The sequence below is a fragment of the Ambystoma mexicanum genome, chromosome 5p (assembly GCF_040938575.1).
Source record: "Ambystoma mexicanum isolate Mex_15411 chromosome 5p, UKY_AmexF1_1, whole genome shotgun sequence".
Taxonomy (NCBI): Eukaryota; Metazoa; Chordata; class Amphibia; order Caudata; family Ambystomatidae; genus Ambystoma; species Ambystoma mexicanum.
In genome coordinates, this window is record NC_090930.1 from 303,135,315 (window position 1) to 303,150,521 (window position 15,207).

General features: G+C 42.7%; 1 protein-coding gene across 1 annotated transcript in view; it reads right to left on the reverse strand.

Moving 5' to 3' along the window:
- Nucleotides 1-1,055: 1,055 nt before the first annotated feature.
- VMA21 (vacuolar ATPase assembly factor VMA21) overlaps nucleotides 1,056-15,207 on the reverse strand; it is a 158,301-nt gene continuing 144,149 nt past the window's right edge. Inside the window, exon 3 of the mRNA XM_069612737.1 lies at nucleotides 1,056-2,991. Within this exon, the coding sequence (XP_069468838.1) occupies nucleotides 2,849-2,991 (143 nt within the window). The 3' untranslated portion in view covers nucleotides 1,056-2,848. The remainder of the gene's footprint in view (nucleotides 2,992-15,207) is intronic.

Sequence of the window (15,207 nt, forward strand, 5' to 3'; positions counted from 1 at the left end):
AATCTATGAGCAAGTGTACCGCCCAACTACCCCAGAATTCTCTATCCCGGGCCATTTAGTGTCAGTATCTTAATCGTCTGTATGTAGCAAAGGATGAACCCAGAGTACGTTTTTTTCTCATTGTCAAAAATCAACAATCTCGCAAAAAAACGATACCTGCAAAAAGCAGGGGTTAAGAGACATACAGTTAATATCACTAGTGAGGACTGCAAGCACCTTGTGGTGCCAAGTTGGAGAAACCCCGGTCTTGAACAGGCTCTGCATCAGTAGTCACTTTTGAAGGCTTTCTCTGCTCAGTAAAACAGACAGGAAGCAACAGCTTATCTAGTCCAAGGACCTTTCATGCATCCGGCTCACTTCATGCCAAAGGGAACATGTTTACGGCATGCAAAAAGTGCCTTCCTGATGAGACAATTCTTCAAACACTACTTTTTCGATCAAGCTTGCCTGCGAGCATCTTCAGTAAGAAACATCAACTAAGATGCCATTTTCCTGAAAGCTCAACCATTGCCCCAAATAACGGGCTAGAGGTGCCAATTCAATCCATAGTCTTTTGAGCAAGAATAGATTTGTGTTCACTAGTCAGATGGTGTACTGTTTTATTCTTGAACTCAGTTATTTCTGTTCTTGGAACAGTAATGCTTTTATTTACTGGGCGGTTTTAAATTGTTGATTGGATTTCCATTACTTCCTGCAGGGTTAAACCCCAAACTCATCCAACCTACCAAACAAGCACCAGAGGGTTCTTAGAAGTGCTGGTTCTTCTCAATCCATACATTACCCTCAACAGCAAGCTTTCTTCATTGTGGTCGCAAGTTGAGCAATATGTGGGAAAGGCATAAGATGGCTAATGCTTCCGTTTAATAGAAATGCAGTCCACATCTTTGTAAGATTGTAGAAAAAATTATGAGCATATGGTAGCCCCTTATGGCTTCATAAGGATTCAGAGTAAGATCATTTAAAAGCTACCAAACCTATGCAGCCATCTTCAACTCAAATATAATCCACGAACCTAGGCACAAACTGTAAAGTAAAACTTAACAGACCAAAGCAGACAAAGCATAAGTTATTTTATTTAAAAACAACTGATATTTCACAATCGCAGCCTGCTCATGAAAGGATTCTTAAAAACGGAACACGTTCATAATTACAAAGAAAAAACAAATACGTTATCCCAATGATTGCTGGACAAAAACGTTTCATACAAAAGTCCCATCCTTTAATCTGAAACATTCTTCAACTTGAACACCAATATTTGAACAAGTAGTCATTTAAAAAATGTATGCCAACATATCCCTACTGACATAACCATCCCATCTGCAACAAATTGAAAATGCATTGAACATTGTGACTTTTATTTAACGCTACATTGAAACAATGAGCTGTGTGAGATCACTTCAGTCAATGTAACAAAACTATCTCCATACAGGCGTTAATTAACAATTCATTATTCTCATAATGTGGAGTACTTTGAGGAAGCAATAACAGATGAACATGTATTTTGAAAATGATCTTCCCCTACCAAAGACTGAATCTCATAAATGGGAATGTGACATCCTTTAACCACTAACTACTGTGGCATGAATTCTTGTTGGGTCCCTAAATTAACAGATGTCATAAGAAGAAGAAATCCATGGGGATTTCTGAAAACATGGAAATCCATGGTCCTTAGTAACCAAGACGTTAAAGAGTCACTACTTCTTTTCATAACCCCCGCTTATGCGTCTCTAGGGAGCATTTTAGGATGACGCAGAGAAGGTGGACAATACTAAGGATATTCTCTGTGCTCTTGCATTCGTGCTGAGGGGGAGGGGCATCTCATTTTATTTTGAGGCTTTTACAGGATTAGGCTAAAGAACCCAAAAGCCCCATGGCATATGGAGTCAGAGAAATTGAGAATCTGGGTCAAAGACTAGAGACAAGGGGGAGAGCATGAAAATAGGATAGCCCCAATAAACCATAAACCAAGCACAAGCACTCTAAAGTGCATCTTTCAGAAAGTCTCAAAACAAGTCTAGTTGGAAGGTGTACTATAAAAGGACATGGCAGAAAAAAAAGAGCTTTTTAGCATCTTCAAAATAAGAAAAGTACAAATTGCTAGGGCATGTGATAACAAGAACATTGTGTAATCATCTCATGACATCTGGGTGTAGGGGCGCGAATAAGCACCATTTTGGTATACTCTTGAAAAAAAATGATGGGGTTGATGTATAAAAAGAGAATTTGCACACTCAAACTCTTCCACCAAAACCCACGCCAACAAAGGGCTCTGCTCTGTTAAAAAGTTTAGAGTAATTGGGCCGTTGTCCACAAAAAGTAGGTTCAGTAAACTCAAATCTTGAAATGCATGCCTTTTGAACTCCTGGGCAGATCACTCATGCTCCCCTTGATGCCAGAGTGCTTCATTCTGCATAAAGATTGCAAGACGATCACTGATCCGCTGTTAGACGGCCAACATTCTAATAAGACTGCTTTTCCAAAAACATGAACATATTTCTGCAAGTACTGCTCTGTTTACAAGGGAATATTTTCTGAGTAATTTACACATTTTGAAAACATGTTTTAGCGCATGTATGGGGATACCAGAGTGCTACCCATTTGCTCTACTGCAAGAGAATCTGGAAAAGTTTAATCTCGATTTGAACACACCCTAAGTGAGGACATTGCCTAAAATGCATTTCTTTGGAAAGCTTCTCAAAACATGGGACTGAAAGACATGGACAGGTGTGTGCTACGCAAATGGGGAGCTTGTGGCCGTGACTTCCATCTCAAGGGGAAAGTTTACTTCTCCGTTCATACACATTCTCGTGTTGCGACAAAGTCTTCACAATGTGAATCACAGTTCATTTTAATCTTGTTTTCCTTCACGCCACTGTCTCGAGCCTTCGTTCCATGCCACATAAACGAACATTGCAAGAACCACGTGGACAGCAATCACAGCAACTATAGCAGCATAAAAGTAGCTGTCTCTGTTGGACAGTCCAAAAAAGGCTGAAAATGAAAGGTATAGTACATTAAAAACTTCATAAATTCAAGTAAACACAAGCGTCAATAAAAGTGCATTTTGAAGCCAGTCGCTATTAGATTCATCAGAACAGAGAAGTTAATGGCCTGTCACACTGCAGATCATTTTGCATATTGTAGTTCTCCTACCAAAACTCCATTTGTATACTTTCTGCTACAGTTCGAAAGAGTTCATTAGTACACCAGAACCTTACAGCTCATATAAGACCAGTAAATTGGCTATTATGCAAGTAGCAAAAACTACTCAATTTGGTACCAGGTAATATTATCCCCATATATATGGTCGTTCCATGCAATAATGTCGCCACAAAAAACGGCAATTTTTCGGCAATATTTTTGCATGGTGAGATTTTTGTGGCGACATTACATGGAACCCTCAATTTGTCTGGGAGAAATTTAAATGGTCAGTATTATAGAAGATCAGTGGCTACGTCTTTCATGCCAATAAGTTATTGAACACTATTTGTAATGCTTGAAGTGTGATGTGAAATCGTAGGGGTGGGCTATTGGGTAGCATTGGTCATAAGGGGGCGGTGGCTTAGACAAAGGCCACATGTCCCAAACAATACAAACACTTTTGTTACATGGTGTGCTTGCTCATCTCGGGCAATGCATACATTTGGTAACAACCAACTTTTCTTTGCATGGGGAAGAATCTACAGCAGAAATATGTTTATCAAAAAAGACCCAACTATTGGTTTTGCCAGTGTTGGACCATAATCTAGGAAAGCAAGAGTGATCATTTTTTGAAAAGCATACACTGAAAAAAACTGGTCAATAATTTATTGCAGGATATAGTTAAACACATCAAAACATCAAATTCAGATATTAGATGTAATTCATACTGAATAGCCCTATAATATCAACAGATCCTACGCTCATTTTTATTTTACGGGGGGGTGCACAACATTGGGGACCATAATTCACGAAACGGGCTACCCCACACTCCTGTATAGTTATTTCACAACCTGAGGAAATAATGCAAACAAAATAAATTACTGCGATCAGGTCTCCACTTCTTCTGCTCAATTAAAACCACAATTTTCTCACATTACACAACAATTATAAAAACATTTTGAAATGCAATACACACCAATATGTCGAATACAGATCAATGACAAACATACAAAACGACTTAAGTGCAAACAGTGTAGTTTGGGGCTAGTCTTAAAATGTTTCTGCGATACAGTACATATTTTTTCTCTGTTTTCAAACGATCAACAACCAGGAGCGTGGTCACCCTTCCATCGTTTTTGGAATTGATACAAATACGTGGTGAGTTTTTTTTAGAACTACCACAGTATTTTATATATATATATATATACACATATATACACATATACATATACACACACACCACGGTAGCGGCCATGTAGTTATAGTTAAGTTGCTAAACCCATAGGAAGACCACTTTTTCGGCAGCTTATAACTTCGCTCCCCCTGGTGGAATCCTCACCTAACTTTGTAAAACAAAAAAAAAATATGACCCACTCTAAATTCTTCCAGCAAGTCTGGTGAGGTTTTGTGCAGGGGAGGGGGGGGCGCTTAGGGGGATCCCAATATTGTTATTCTTTCCATGGACTCAATGGGGAAAAAAATGTGCGCAGGGCTACCAAATTTGTGGCAGGGGCTTGGTTCAGAAAGCGTGCTTGCGAGTTTGGTGTAAATCCGACCAGTACTTTTGTTGCAAAGAACTGAAATGTACATCTCAAAAAAATGTGTGATATCTCGCTCTGCAGACCCATTTCCCTGTTCACTCCGCAGGCAGAAGGCTCATTGGCTTTCAGTACGCTGTGATGTCGGTGAACTTTGGATGCGGCCAGTGGTTGACTGGAGGGAAGCGCGCAGTGCGTCAAAGTTTTTGGGAAACGCTGCCATGGTGTATCTGAGGATAGTGTTGTGGTGTGTGTGCCAAGCCCCTAAGGCATTGTGTGCATGGGTGGGGCTCTTGTACATAAAGTGGCCATCTGTGTCCGCTCCAGCGTCCCATTTCCCTGTTCGCTGCACGGTCAAAAATGTTATTGCACTGCCGTGTGCGGTGACATGCATAAGTTTGATAACGCCAGCATGTTGTATCCGAGGACAATGCGACGGCAAAAGGGCCTGGAAAACCTAGTTACTGCATCTGGTGGTGGGAAGAAGGGATGGAAATGGTGGGGGAGTGAGAAGTGCTTCATCTGATCTATCATTAGAAGACAGTGGTGTGCCAGCAGAATCTGTGCATACTACACCAATTTGCGTTTACCTCAACAGGCAACAAACTTGTGTGGTGATTGCAGGCAGCCTTCGTTATGGCAAGATAGCTCCAGCAGCGATCGTTCTGTGAGGAGTGGTGGCAGGCTGAATTGCAGAAGGGGAGTGCATTCCACATGACATGAACAATTAAACATAGCATGTACTATGGTGTGTTGTGTGTGGTAAGTCCGTAGCCCCTTCGAAGCATGACTGGAGCCCTTGCACAGAAAATATGTCCACTGGTTGCAAGTAGGCATCACATTGTTGCTTTGTGTGGTTTGGGTGCATTGCGCACATGTTGGTTGCATGGGTGTGGTGATTGTTAAAACATCCTACAGTTGTCGCTGCATGGGTGGAGATGCTGCAGTTAGCAGTGCTGCAGCATGTCCACTGGGTGCAGCGTTTGAATAGTGTCCATATAGAAGAAGGTACGGTTGAACTGGTTCTTATATGTGCTTGGTTAGTCTGCATTGCGCAAATTAGTAAGTGTTGTCATGTACTATGCAGTATTGGTTCAATGCACTAAGTAGAGTGTTGGGAGCAGGACCAATGTTGTCAAGATTTTGTTGTTTGGTTGGCAGTTATTTGTTTGGTTGGCAGTTATAGAATGCTTTGTGAATGGAAGTGGGCTGGGGTGCCAACCAGTGTGGCATGTTTGTGGATTATGGTAACTGGAACATGTTTGCATGCATCGCTGTATTATGGGGCGGCTGTTGGGTAGAAGTGTCGGTGCCCATGTTGACTGAGAATTCTGGAACCTGGCTACAAGTTCGCCTGCATGGCTCTTATGTTGTGGTGGGTGTGGGCAAGGCCTAGACCTGTTGGGTGCCTGGCCAAAGGCCGTAGGACGTAGGCCATGCACCCAACAGCCTAGCCCTTCATCATAGCCACCACAACATAATGCAGCCATGCAGTTGTAACTCTGCATGTATTTGAAGTTGGTGACTTTTACACAATGGTTGTGGAGGACATTGTAGACTTGGTAGAACAGCAGAAGTGAGCTGCTATGCATACATTAGCATGTGGTGTAGATCAATGCACAATAGGGAGCCACATGTCACCATTTGCATTTGCTATGGTTGGGCCCTTATAAGACCCTTGCTTTAGGAAGTGGTTTAATATATTGTAGTATGAAAGGAAGTGCTCAGCAGCACACATGTAAAATACGGCCAATGTACACAGCCTCCTACATACCGTTCAGCACACCCAACGCAACGTTATGCAGCCATGCATGCAAATATGTGGCCAGGGTGAAAGCTGGCAGGCTCAATTGCAGATGGGGAGTGCATTGCACATGACATGAGCATTTAAACATATGGTGTACTATGGTGTGTTCCTCTGTGGTGAGGGCTTAGCGCCTTGGATGCATGGCTGGAGTGGAACGGGAAGGACTGTCCTTGCTTTACTGGGGCGTGGCCCTCACTGTAGCTGGGAACAAGCACGTGCCACATACTGCCCTTTTAAGCATGGTGGGCATGGAAATGGAACTGTGGGAATTAGCCAATCAGGTGTCGAGGGTGTGCCTCACTGGTAGGGTTGGTACTATTATTCCCCCATCAGTCTGCCGTGAGGGTGGCAGGCAGCGATGGAGAGACGCAGAGTCCTAATAGCGGGTGATACCTTTGTGCAAGATCTGTACAGATATGCCACGCAAAGAGGCATGGCTGCTAATTTTGTGTTGGAAGGAGTGCAGGTTTTCTGGGGCACTGTCTATGATGGCAGTTTCGGCGGTATGGTTGACCTTTGCAGATGTGTGGCCTTTGCCAGTACTTTTGATGTTGTCGTACTACATTATGGAGCTCTACATTTGGGGTACATGTCGTGTGGACTTTTGCTCCATCGCCAAAAGCAGTTGATGGAAGTGATGCTGATTTTTTCCACTGTCAAGGTGGTTTTCTCAAGCATACCACCAAGAGGAGCATGGGACCGTGCTGGTGTAATTTGTCCCCAGCCAGAGGTCAGAAGGTGTTTCATTAACAGAAGCATGTGTCAATTTTTAATGAGCGAAATTTGCACTGGTTCCACGAAAATGGCATTTTTTTTAATCAACATTGGCAATGCGGTTTTGTTTTACACTGTGCAAAAAGTGTTGAAGACAATCCTGTAACAATGTAAGGAGGCAAACAAAAGAAACTCTGATAAAGAGCAAGAACAAAAAAGGTTAAAACATTCTTTGTAAGCACATAAAAAAAAGAAACTTCTTTTCTTGAGGTCAAGCACAAGGCTCGCAGTCTTCTTCTGGATGAGTTGCAGAGGGCAGAAAGTAGAAGCAGGCAGATTTAGAACAAGGCTGTTGCAATACTCTAGCCTAGAGAGATCCACAGCTGTGGAGACAGTGAGCTTTTCGGACGTTGCTTTAGTGTGGTAACATACATTCAGTGCTGGTTTTGGTGCCATTTCTTTACGATGTATGTAGGAGATGCGTTAGTGGGGAAACAAATCTGTAGTATTGTCTGAAGAAGAGTTCATGTTTTGATATTACAATGGGTGGTATGGGTAAATGGAAACGTTGCTAGCATATATAATTGAAATGCCACTTGACGGTAGTGGATGGGAGAAAAAAAACAGTAACCTTTTTAAGAACATAATAGACACTCACTGGAAGATACCGTCCACATAGGCACTTAAAACAGAGTTGTAAACATACTGTAGAAAACGGTTTACTACCCCCCACTTTGTGGCTTTGGGTGCTCATGTGGATGAATGTTGATGCAAATCTTGCATTCTTTTACTGAACTTTCTATTGGACGTGCTTTGCAATGATATGCCGCTTAATGTGCAACGGTACATATGAAGTGTTGTACAGAAGGGACAGTGTTAAATGCTAATGTCTTGGATGCTATTGGTGAATGTGTGTCACTATTTAGCAGTATCCAATGAGGTAGCGATGGACAAAGAAATGGTGGAAAGGAAAGAAGAAGGACTCCTGCTTTACTGGGGCGCAGCCCTTGCAGTACTTGGGGAAGCGCACGCACCGCATTCTGCGCATCTCACCATGCTGACCAATGCAAATGACTGTGGGGATTGTCCAATCAGGCACTCAGGGTGTGCGTCACAGGAAAGGGTGGCAATATTTGTTTTTATTATTCTGTGTAGTGAGGGTGGCAGCTAGAGATGAGAGACACACTGTCTTGATAATCGGTGATGCCTTTGTGGAAGATCTGTTCCAGTATGCCGTCGAAAAAGGCTTTCATGGCAATTTCGATTTGGAGGGAGTGGAGGCTTTGTGGTGCTGTGGCAATGTGTGCAGTTTCGCCGTTGTGCTTGCAGAATGTCTATGAGTGGCCATTTTTGCTACTGTACATGGTGTGGTCGTGCACTATGGAGCATTGCATTTGGGTTCCATGGCTTGTTCCCGTGTGCATCGTCAACAGAAGTTGATGAAAGCAGTGAAGCGCATTTTCCCCCACTGCCAAGGTGCTTTTCTCATGTATACCACAAAGAATAGTATGGGACTATTCCAATGATTGTTGTCGCCAGCCATAGCTCAGAAGGGGTCTTATCAGGAGAAGCATGTGTGACTTCTTGAGTGCTGGTGGGGTGTTCTCCTGTGAGAATGACAACATTGGTTGTTGATGTATACAACTTTTCAATGCAAATGGCATGTATTTGTCGACCAGTGGCAATGACATTTTGTTTCACAATCTACAGGCTGCACTGAATACCCTATTGTAAGAATGTGAGCTGAACTACAAAACAAACTTCTAAAAAACGGAAAGGGTGTTATGGAAGCACCTTTTAAAAATAAAAAAATTTAAAAAAGCTCTTTTCAGAGCCACCACTATTCATGAAGTCCCCTACCCTGGGTGAAATGTATTCCACCATTCTCACACGGGCACAGCACGAAACATCAGCAGACATCACGATGGTTGCGGGGGTTGCACGTGTGACATACAGCCATTTTGCAGATGGCGGCCATAAAAATGGGCCTGTGAAGGCTACGGGATGGCTCAAAGTTTCTGGGTGTGGTTTGTACACACAGACTGTGGTACACGTATTTCTCAGCAAAAATGCAGAAGGTGGGGTTATGGCTGTGTGTTTCACAAGCCACAGCATACAGTATTTGGGGGAGTTCTGAATACATGGATTGAAAGTGAATGGAACACACTGTGCAGTGGTTGCTCCTTTTGGATTCTATCATGTCGATTTGTTCTGGTATGGAGTACCTACAATGCAGTGACTGAGTTTGGTTGGTCTTTGTGAGACTTTGGTGACGCACAATCATGCCGACAATCATGCCGACAATGTTCTTCATTGGGGAGGGAAAATGTCACAATATGTTAAACGACTTTCAGTGCCGTTTGCGGTGAAGGAGGCACTTGCCCAGGTCATGCGTCCGTTTCCGATCTTTTGCATAATGAATCGCATTACACAGACACAGATGTGCCAATGTTGTACTTCAAAAATGAGAATATGACGTTTCACAGCATAGAGTTTTTCCCCCCACAGATAGCGTTCATCTTACTATTCCCGCCATTCTGATTTCTGCATGCCCTATCTAAAATTCCTTGCGGCCCTTCTTGGAAGTACAGGAAGAATTTTTGTAGTAGGTGTTGCGCACTTAATCTCTTCAAAACGCACTGCAACACGTAAAATACTTTACAGCAAGCCCTTTCTACCAGATTCCACTACAGTGTTTGCCACAGTGCCACGGCTCCATTTATTTAGTGACATTCTGTGGAGCAAATACGGTGCGCGGTGCCCTGCAGCCGTTCATTGGCTATTCCATAGTTAAACTCTGAAAGGAGCCTTCTTCATTTACCTTTTTTCCTTTTCCAGTCGATTTCTATTTATTTTGGTCTTGTAACACGACACAGAAGGAACGGAAGGCAAGGGCCGGTACGGAAGGAGCAGCACCTACAGGGATAACATAGGGGACGTGCAGAGAGGGAAATGTTGGGTGGCCCTCACTTAAATAGGCGACAGTCATTGTCATGCTCCCAGACCAACCCTTCCCAAGCACTTCCAAGTACCTTCCCTCCGTAGAGTAGTGCGTCGCAGTACATGCACAATACAATGCCCTTTGCCAGCTAAGGATCTGTAGCACAGCATACGGTCTGCAAGGATGTTTTAAAGATCTGATGCCCTAAAGGAGTGTCCCGGTTGTTGGCCGCAGCAGATGTGGAGAATGCTGCACATGAAATTACCCTCCTGCATTGTTGGAAGGGCAGTACCCTGCACACTGGTCCTGTGTGCTTCGATTTCAGTTCTAGTCACATGCAGTATGGACACTTCAGGGTATGGCCATTAGCCGTAGGACCAGCATTCACAGAGATTAATACATTCTGAAATACACTAATGCTTACAACAATGAGAAACGCAGCTTCATTACGTGGAGCAGGAAGATAATTATTCAGTGAGACCCATGCAGCTACAGTACTTTTCTAACCACCATTGATATTCTTCGCGTTCCAAAGAATCTGCCGTTTGCTTACTTCTCTTTACATGCACTAGTATGTGAGTGACCAAGCCGCACCAGCGTTGCCATTTTGCAGACTCTATAAACTGTCACACCTGCAGTGAAATGTTTTCTCCAACTCTACGACCTGCAGGCGAACCCTTGGTACTTTCCATCACAGTGCTCAGTGCAGATATAGTGTGGTGTGTGTTTCACGGAAAGGCAAGCAGCACATGAATCAAATTAATGCGACATTTAACACACCCACTGTACACTGGAGGTAGCTTTTCCTTGTTTTCCAGTGGGCCTCATACAGCCAGGCGTGCTGCAGACAAATTGGTACATTTGCACAGCAACCCACAAAGTTGCTAGGACTACATGAAACGCAGTAGCCTACCATGCGGCCAGTACAAGAACTATGAATATCTGCAGTGTGATTGCACACACGCCGGCCAGGTGCAGTCTCCCTAGGAAACCTCCATATTGCTTACCTGCAGTCATCTGACAGTAATGTACGGCACAGACTCACCATGCAATGTTAAAGCAAAAAGAAAAACCAGACACACTCACCAACACTTAAAATGTACACCTTTAATTTCTAAGATACATCAACACTATTAGGAAAGGGAAGGGGTAGCACAAAGGGATACATGCACAGGGGAATTTCGGCTTTCAACAAGTTCATCATGAGGTCAGCCAAGGAATCTGTGACAAAACGTTAACGGGATGTTATGGTTCAGTAGCAGTACCAAAAACCTATCACCTTTACTGAAAACACTATGCTAAAGCAACATTCCGGTTACAGTGCCCTAATAAAAAACCTAAGAAATTCAGTAACAAAAAACATGGTTAAAAAAGGGACGTTCTGCTTCAGTTGCCCCAAGAACAACCTAGCAAATTCAGTGCAAAAACTTTTGTTACAAGGACGTTACAGTTACTTTGCACCAACAACCTAACCATACTACGGTTAGGAAAACCCTAGAAATTCGGCAGTTATGGTACGCTAAATAACCATAACTCGCGCCACCACTGTGCACTGCTAAGACTAATACCCATAGCATCAAAGATGACATCACAAATATCATGGATGACATCACATGTGCATTTACTTTTCATGATAAGCCTCCACAAGGGATTGTCAGTATAACGTTGGCTGAAAACTATCAGAGGTCATTGGGAGAACTACCATGAGATGCATAACTCATTACACAATGAACTGCTATAAACACCATTGCAGTAGAGTTCTTTCCAGTGTAGGAAAGAACTCATGAAGAAAAGTAAGCATTGTCTGCAGCATGCACCATAGCGGTGCAATATTCACATTTTCTGCCATGTTGGATAGTAAAATGATGAATGCCTTAGTGTCAGAGCTTTGCGTACTGTGAAACATGTAATAGGTAGCTAATAATGCCTCACTTACTACATATTTGTACTACTACACACAAAACAAAGACCACAATGCACACAAATAAGCCCATATACAGGGAAATTAAAGTAGGCAAAAAAAGCAGCGGTATTACCAAAAGTGTTCATAACCTAACTGGTTATCTTCATGCACACGAATGATTGCTGTGCGAGGCCTGCTTCTTCCCTTATGTATCTGTATAATATGCTGTGACTAAAGGGAAGTAGTACAAGAACATAGGAGAAGGGTAAGGTCTACAAACATAGTACCTTTTGAATGTTTAGTTCCAGACCCTCAGTGAAGAAAACCACCTGCCCTACATAGGTCAGTGAACAAAAAAAATTATATATATAACAAAAAAAAAATGGAGCCAGACATGTGATGTCATCAATTACATTTGTGATGTCATCTTGGATGTCACAGGTGTTCAGTCTTAGCAGTGCACAGTGGTGCACAAGTTATGGTTGCTTAGCTTACCATAACTGGCAGATTTCTGGGGGTTTTCCGTTTTACTTTTAACCATAGTATGGATAGGTTGTTAGTGCAAAGTAACCAACGTCCCTGTAACAAAGGATTTTGAACTTAATTTGATGTTTTTAGTAGGGCACTGTAACCAGAACCTTCCTTTAGCATCGCTTTTCAGTAAGGGGATAGGTTTGGGAAGAAAGTGCTTTGTTAAACCTAACATACAGGGCTTTGAGGTTTTGGCCAGAACAGAAGGGAAGAAAGAAAGAAAAGAAAAAAAAAAAAAAAAAAAAAAAAAGAAGAACATAAATCTGTTTTGGGTTGGAATCACAGATGCAATGTGAGAAAATGAAAAGCCAGCGGACATTCGTTTTTCAGAGCAGAATGGGTACACAGGGGCAATTTCGTTTTGCACCTTGCATATGCACATGCACTACTAGGTTTCCCACTTCTGATTTAAAAAGAAAGGGGATCAATGGGGAATTCAGTTTTTACACCATGCGCACACACGTGGAACAGGGCTTGGGATCAATTCTTTTGGCAGTTCTTTAGGTCTATACCGGTTCAAAACACTAGGAAAAGATTGTTGGTTTCAAAGCCCAACAATACCGATCCCGTGAATTCAACAGGGGAATTCATTGATAGTTTGATAAAATGTGCTAGGGACCTACACAAACAGGAGATTTTTTCAATGGGGAAAGAACTAAAACAGTGCCAGAGATATATTGGGCCTACACAATCCATGACTTTGGAGTAGTTTTACTTACAGGAGAAGCCTTGAACTGGGCATCAGGAACCTCCGAGCACTGCTGGGAAAGCTAGGGGGTCAGTCAAAGATCTCATTGGAGTCCCCTCAGGGGTCCCCATCAGCTTCTAGGTCTCCTTGCTTCTGTCTCCACTGCAAGACTTGGGCCTCTCTGCTGAGATGTTATTCGCCAGGTTTCAGCAGCAGGTCGCCTCTCAGAATTATTGGAGGAAGTCCAGCTCTGATGCAAACTGGCTTATTTATAGGGCAAATGACAAACCGGTCATGATTCCCACGAAAGGGATTGGTTAATGATCACTACCTCCGACCTATGTGCCGATAGGACAAAGGGATGAGCGAGTGCTTTGGAATAGCTTTGTGAGGAGAAAGCTTCATCATTCCACTTTTACAGATGGGCTCGATCTGCACTGAGCTCACAAAATATCTCAACATGGCAAGTACCCTGAATTTTCAAATCTTTACATGTATGATTACATTTTTGAGAACTATATTTTAAGGCAAATCAGAAAAGACTAGTCTGAGCTCTACACGCCCTTTCTATGCAGAGATACCGTTTTTCTTCATTTACTCATTTACTAATTATTACCAGCATGTTTCCACCAACTTTCGTATCTCTTGGAATCACAAGGCCAAAAATCACATTTTCAATTATAACTTGTGTTTATCCCAACAAAATTGTTTTTGCATGGTTAGAAGGGGGTGACTGTCACCTTTAATAAAAGCCTGGAATAAACAATGTAACATGCACGCTGCCCATATTATGCGTTAACATTTATTTCTCCCATTTAAGCAAGCTGCAATTTCACAGGCCTCTCTCCCTCCTGCCCCCCCCCCAATCTTTTTTTTTGTTTTTTTTTTAAGTTTCATTTCTCTTTGTAGGCCTGGACTTGCAGAACCAGGCCTGTGATTCCACCTCCCACTTCAAAGCCCAAAAGCCACTAATGGATTTGTTTTATGGGACTTGTACTGCAGAACAGACCCGACTTTCTGGTCTACACCGCATTTCTGATCTAAAAAGTATTCCTGCTTGTATTTTTAAGGAAGGGCAATGATGGATGAAGACAACCAGGCCTGAATCTCCAGGGCAACAGAGGGAGGTCCTGGAGGTTAGTTTAGAAATGACCGTCCATGTACCCTGCAGCAAACAGCCACACATTTTCAAAATAATACACTAGTATTACTTTGAAATTGGCCTTGTTTTATGAGAACACCATGCCCAAGCTTGAAAAGACTATTGGGTATTTCGCTTAGCATACTGTCACTTTGGAGGGAAAAACGAAAATGACAATCTTTAATTTAATACACATGAATTGCTCCGTTTCACTTCAGCTGCTTGGAGCATAATTCTGGTATCCCATTGAAGATATTGTACATTTCGGTATCCTGATGTATAAGTGCATCTCTCCATGGATTGAATCAGAACATCATTGCCACATACCTTTCGCTCCTTCCTAAGGGCATTGCGCACATCTTTGCATTTTCAGATTTGGGCCCACTTTTTCCTTTATAGTTTAGGTTCAATAGGCCTTATGTCGGACCTAATTTCTGTGCTGGCCTCTGTATTTCTGGCATCCCAGGGTATATTTTCACCCCACAAGTCCCCCCCCCAACTGGATCTTTGATTGAGACAGAGAGAAGAACAAGATGATAGTGGGGCGTCTGCTTCCTTGTGGTCTGCGTTCGTTCCAGGGATCTCCTTGGGACACGTCTGCTCTTTTCCTTGTCCTGAGGGAGCGGTGCTCTGGTCTGCACTCCTCTCCAATCTTTACGGATTTTGAGTTTTGGTCCTGGACCCCTACCTTTCCATTAGCTCCACCTCAGGCATGTAGAGGCAAGGAGTTATTTAATCTGTTGAGAATAAAAGGAGGTTAAGTATTTCATAAAGTACTATTTTCCCCGGTATTAACATGAGAA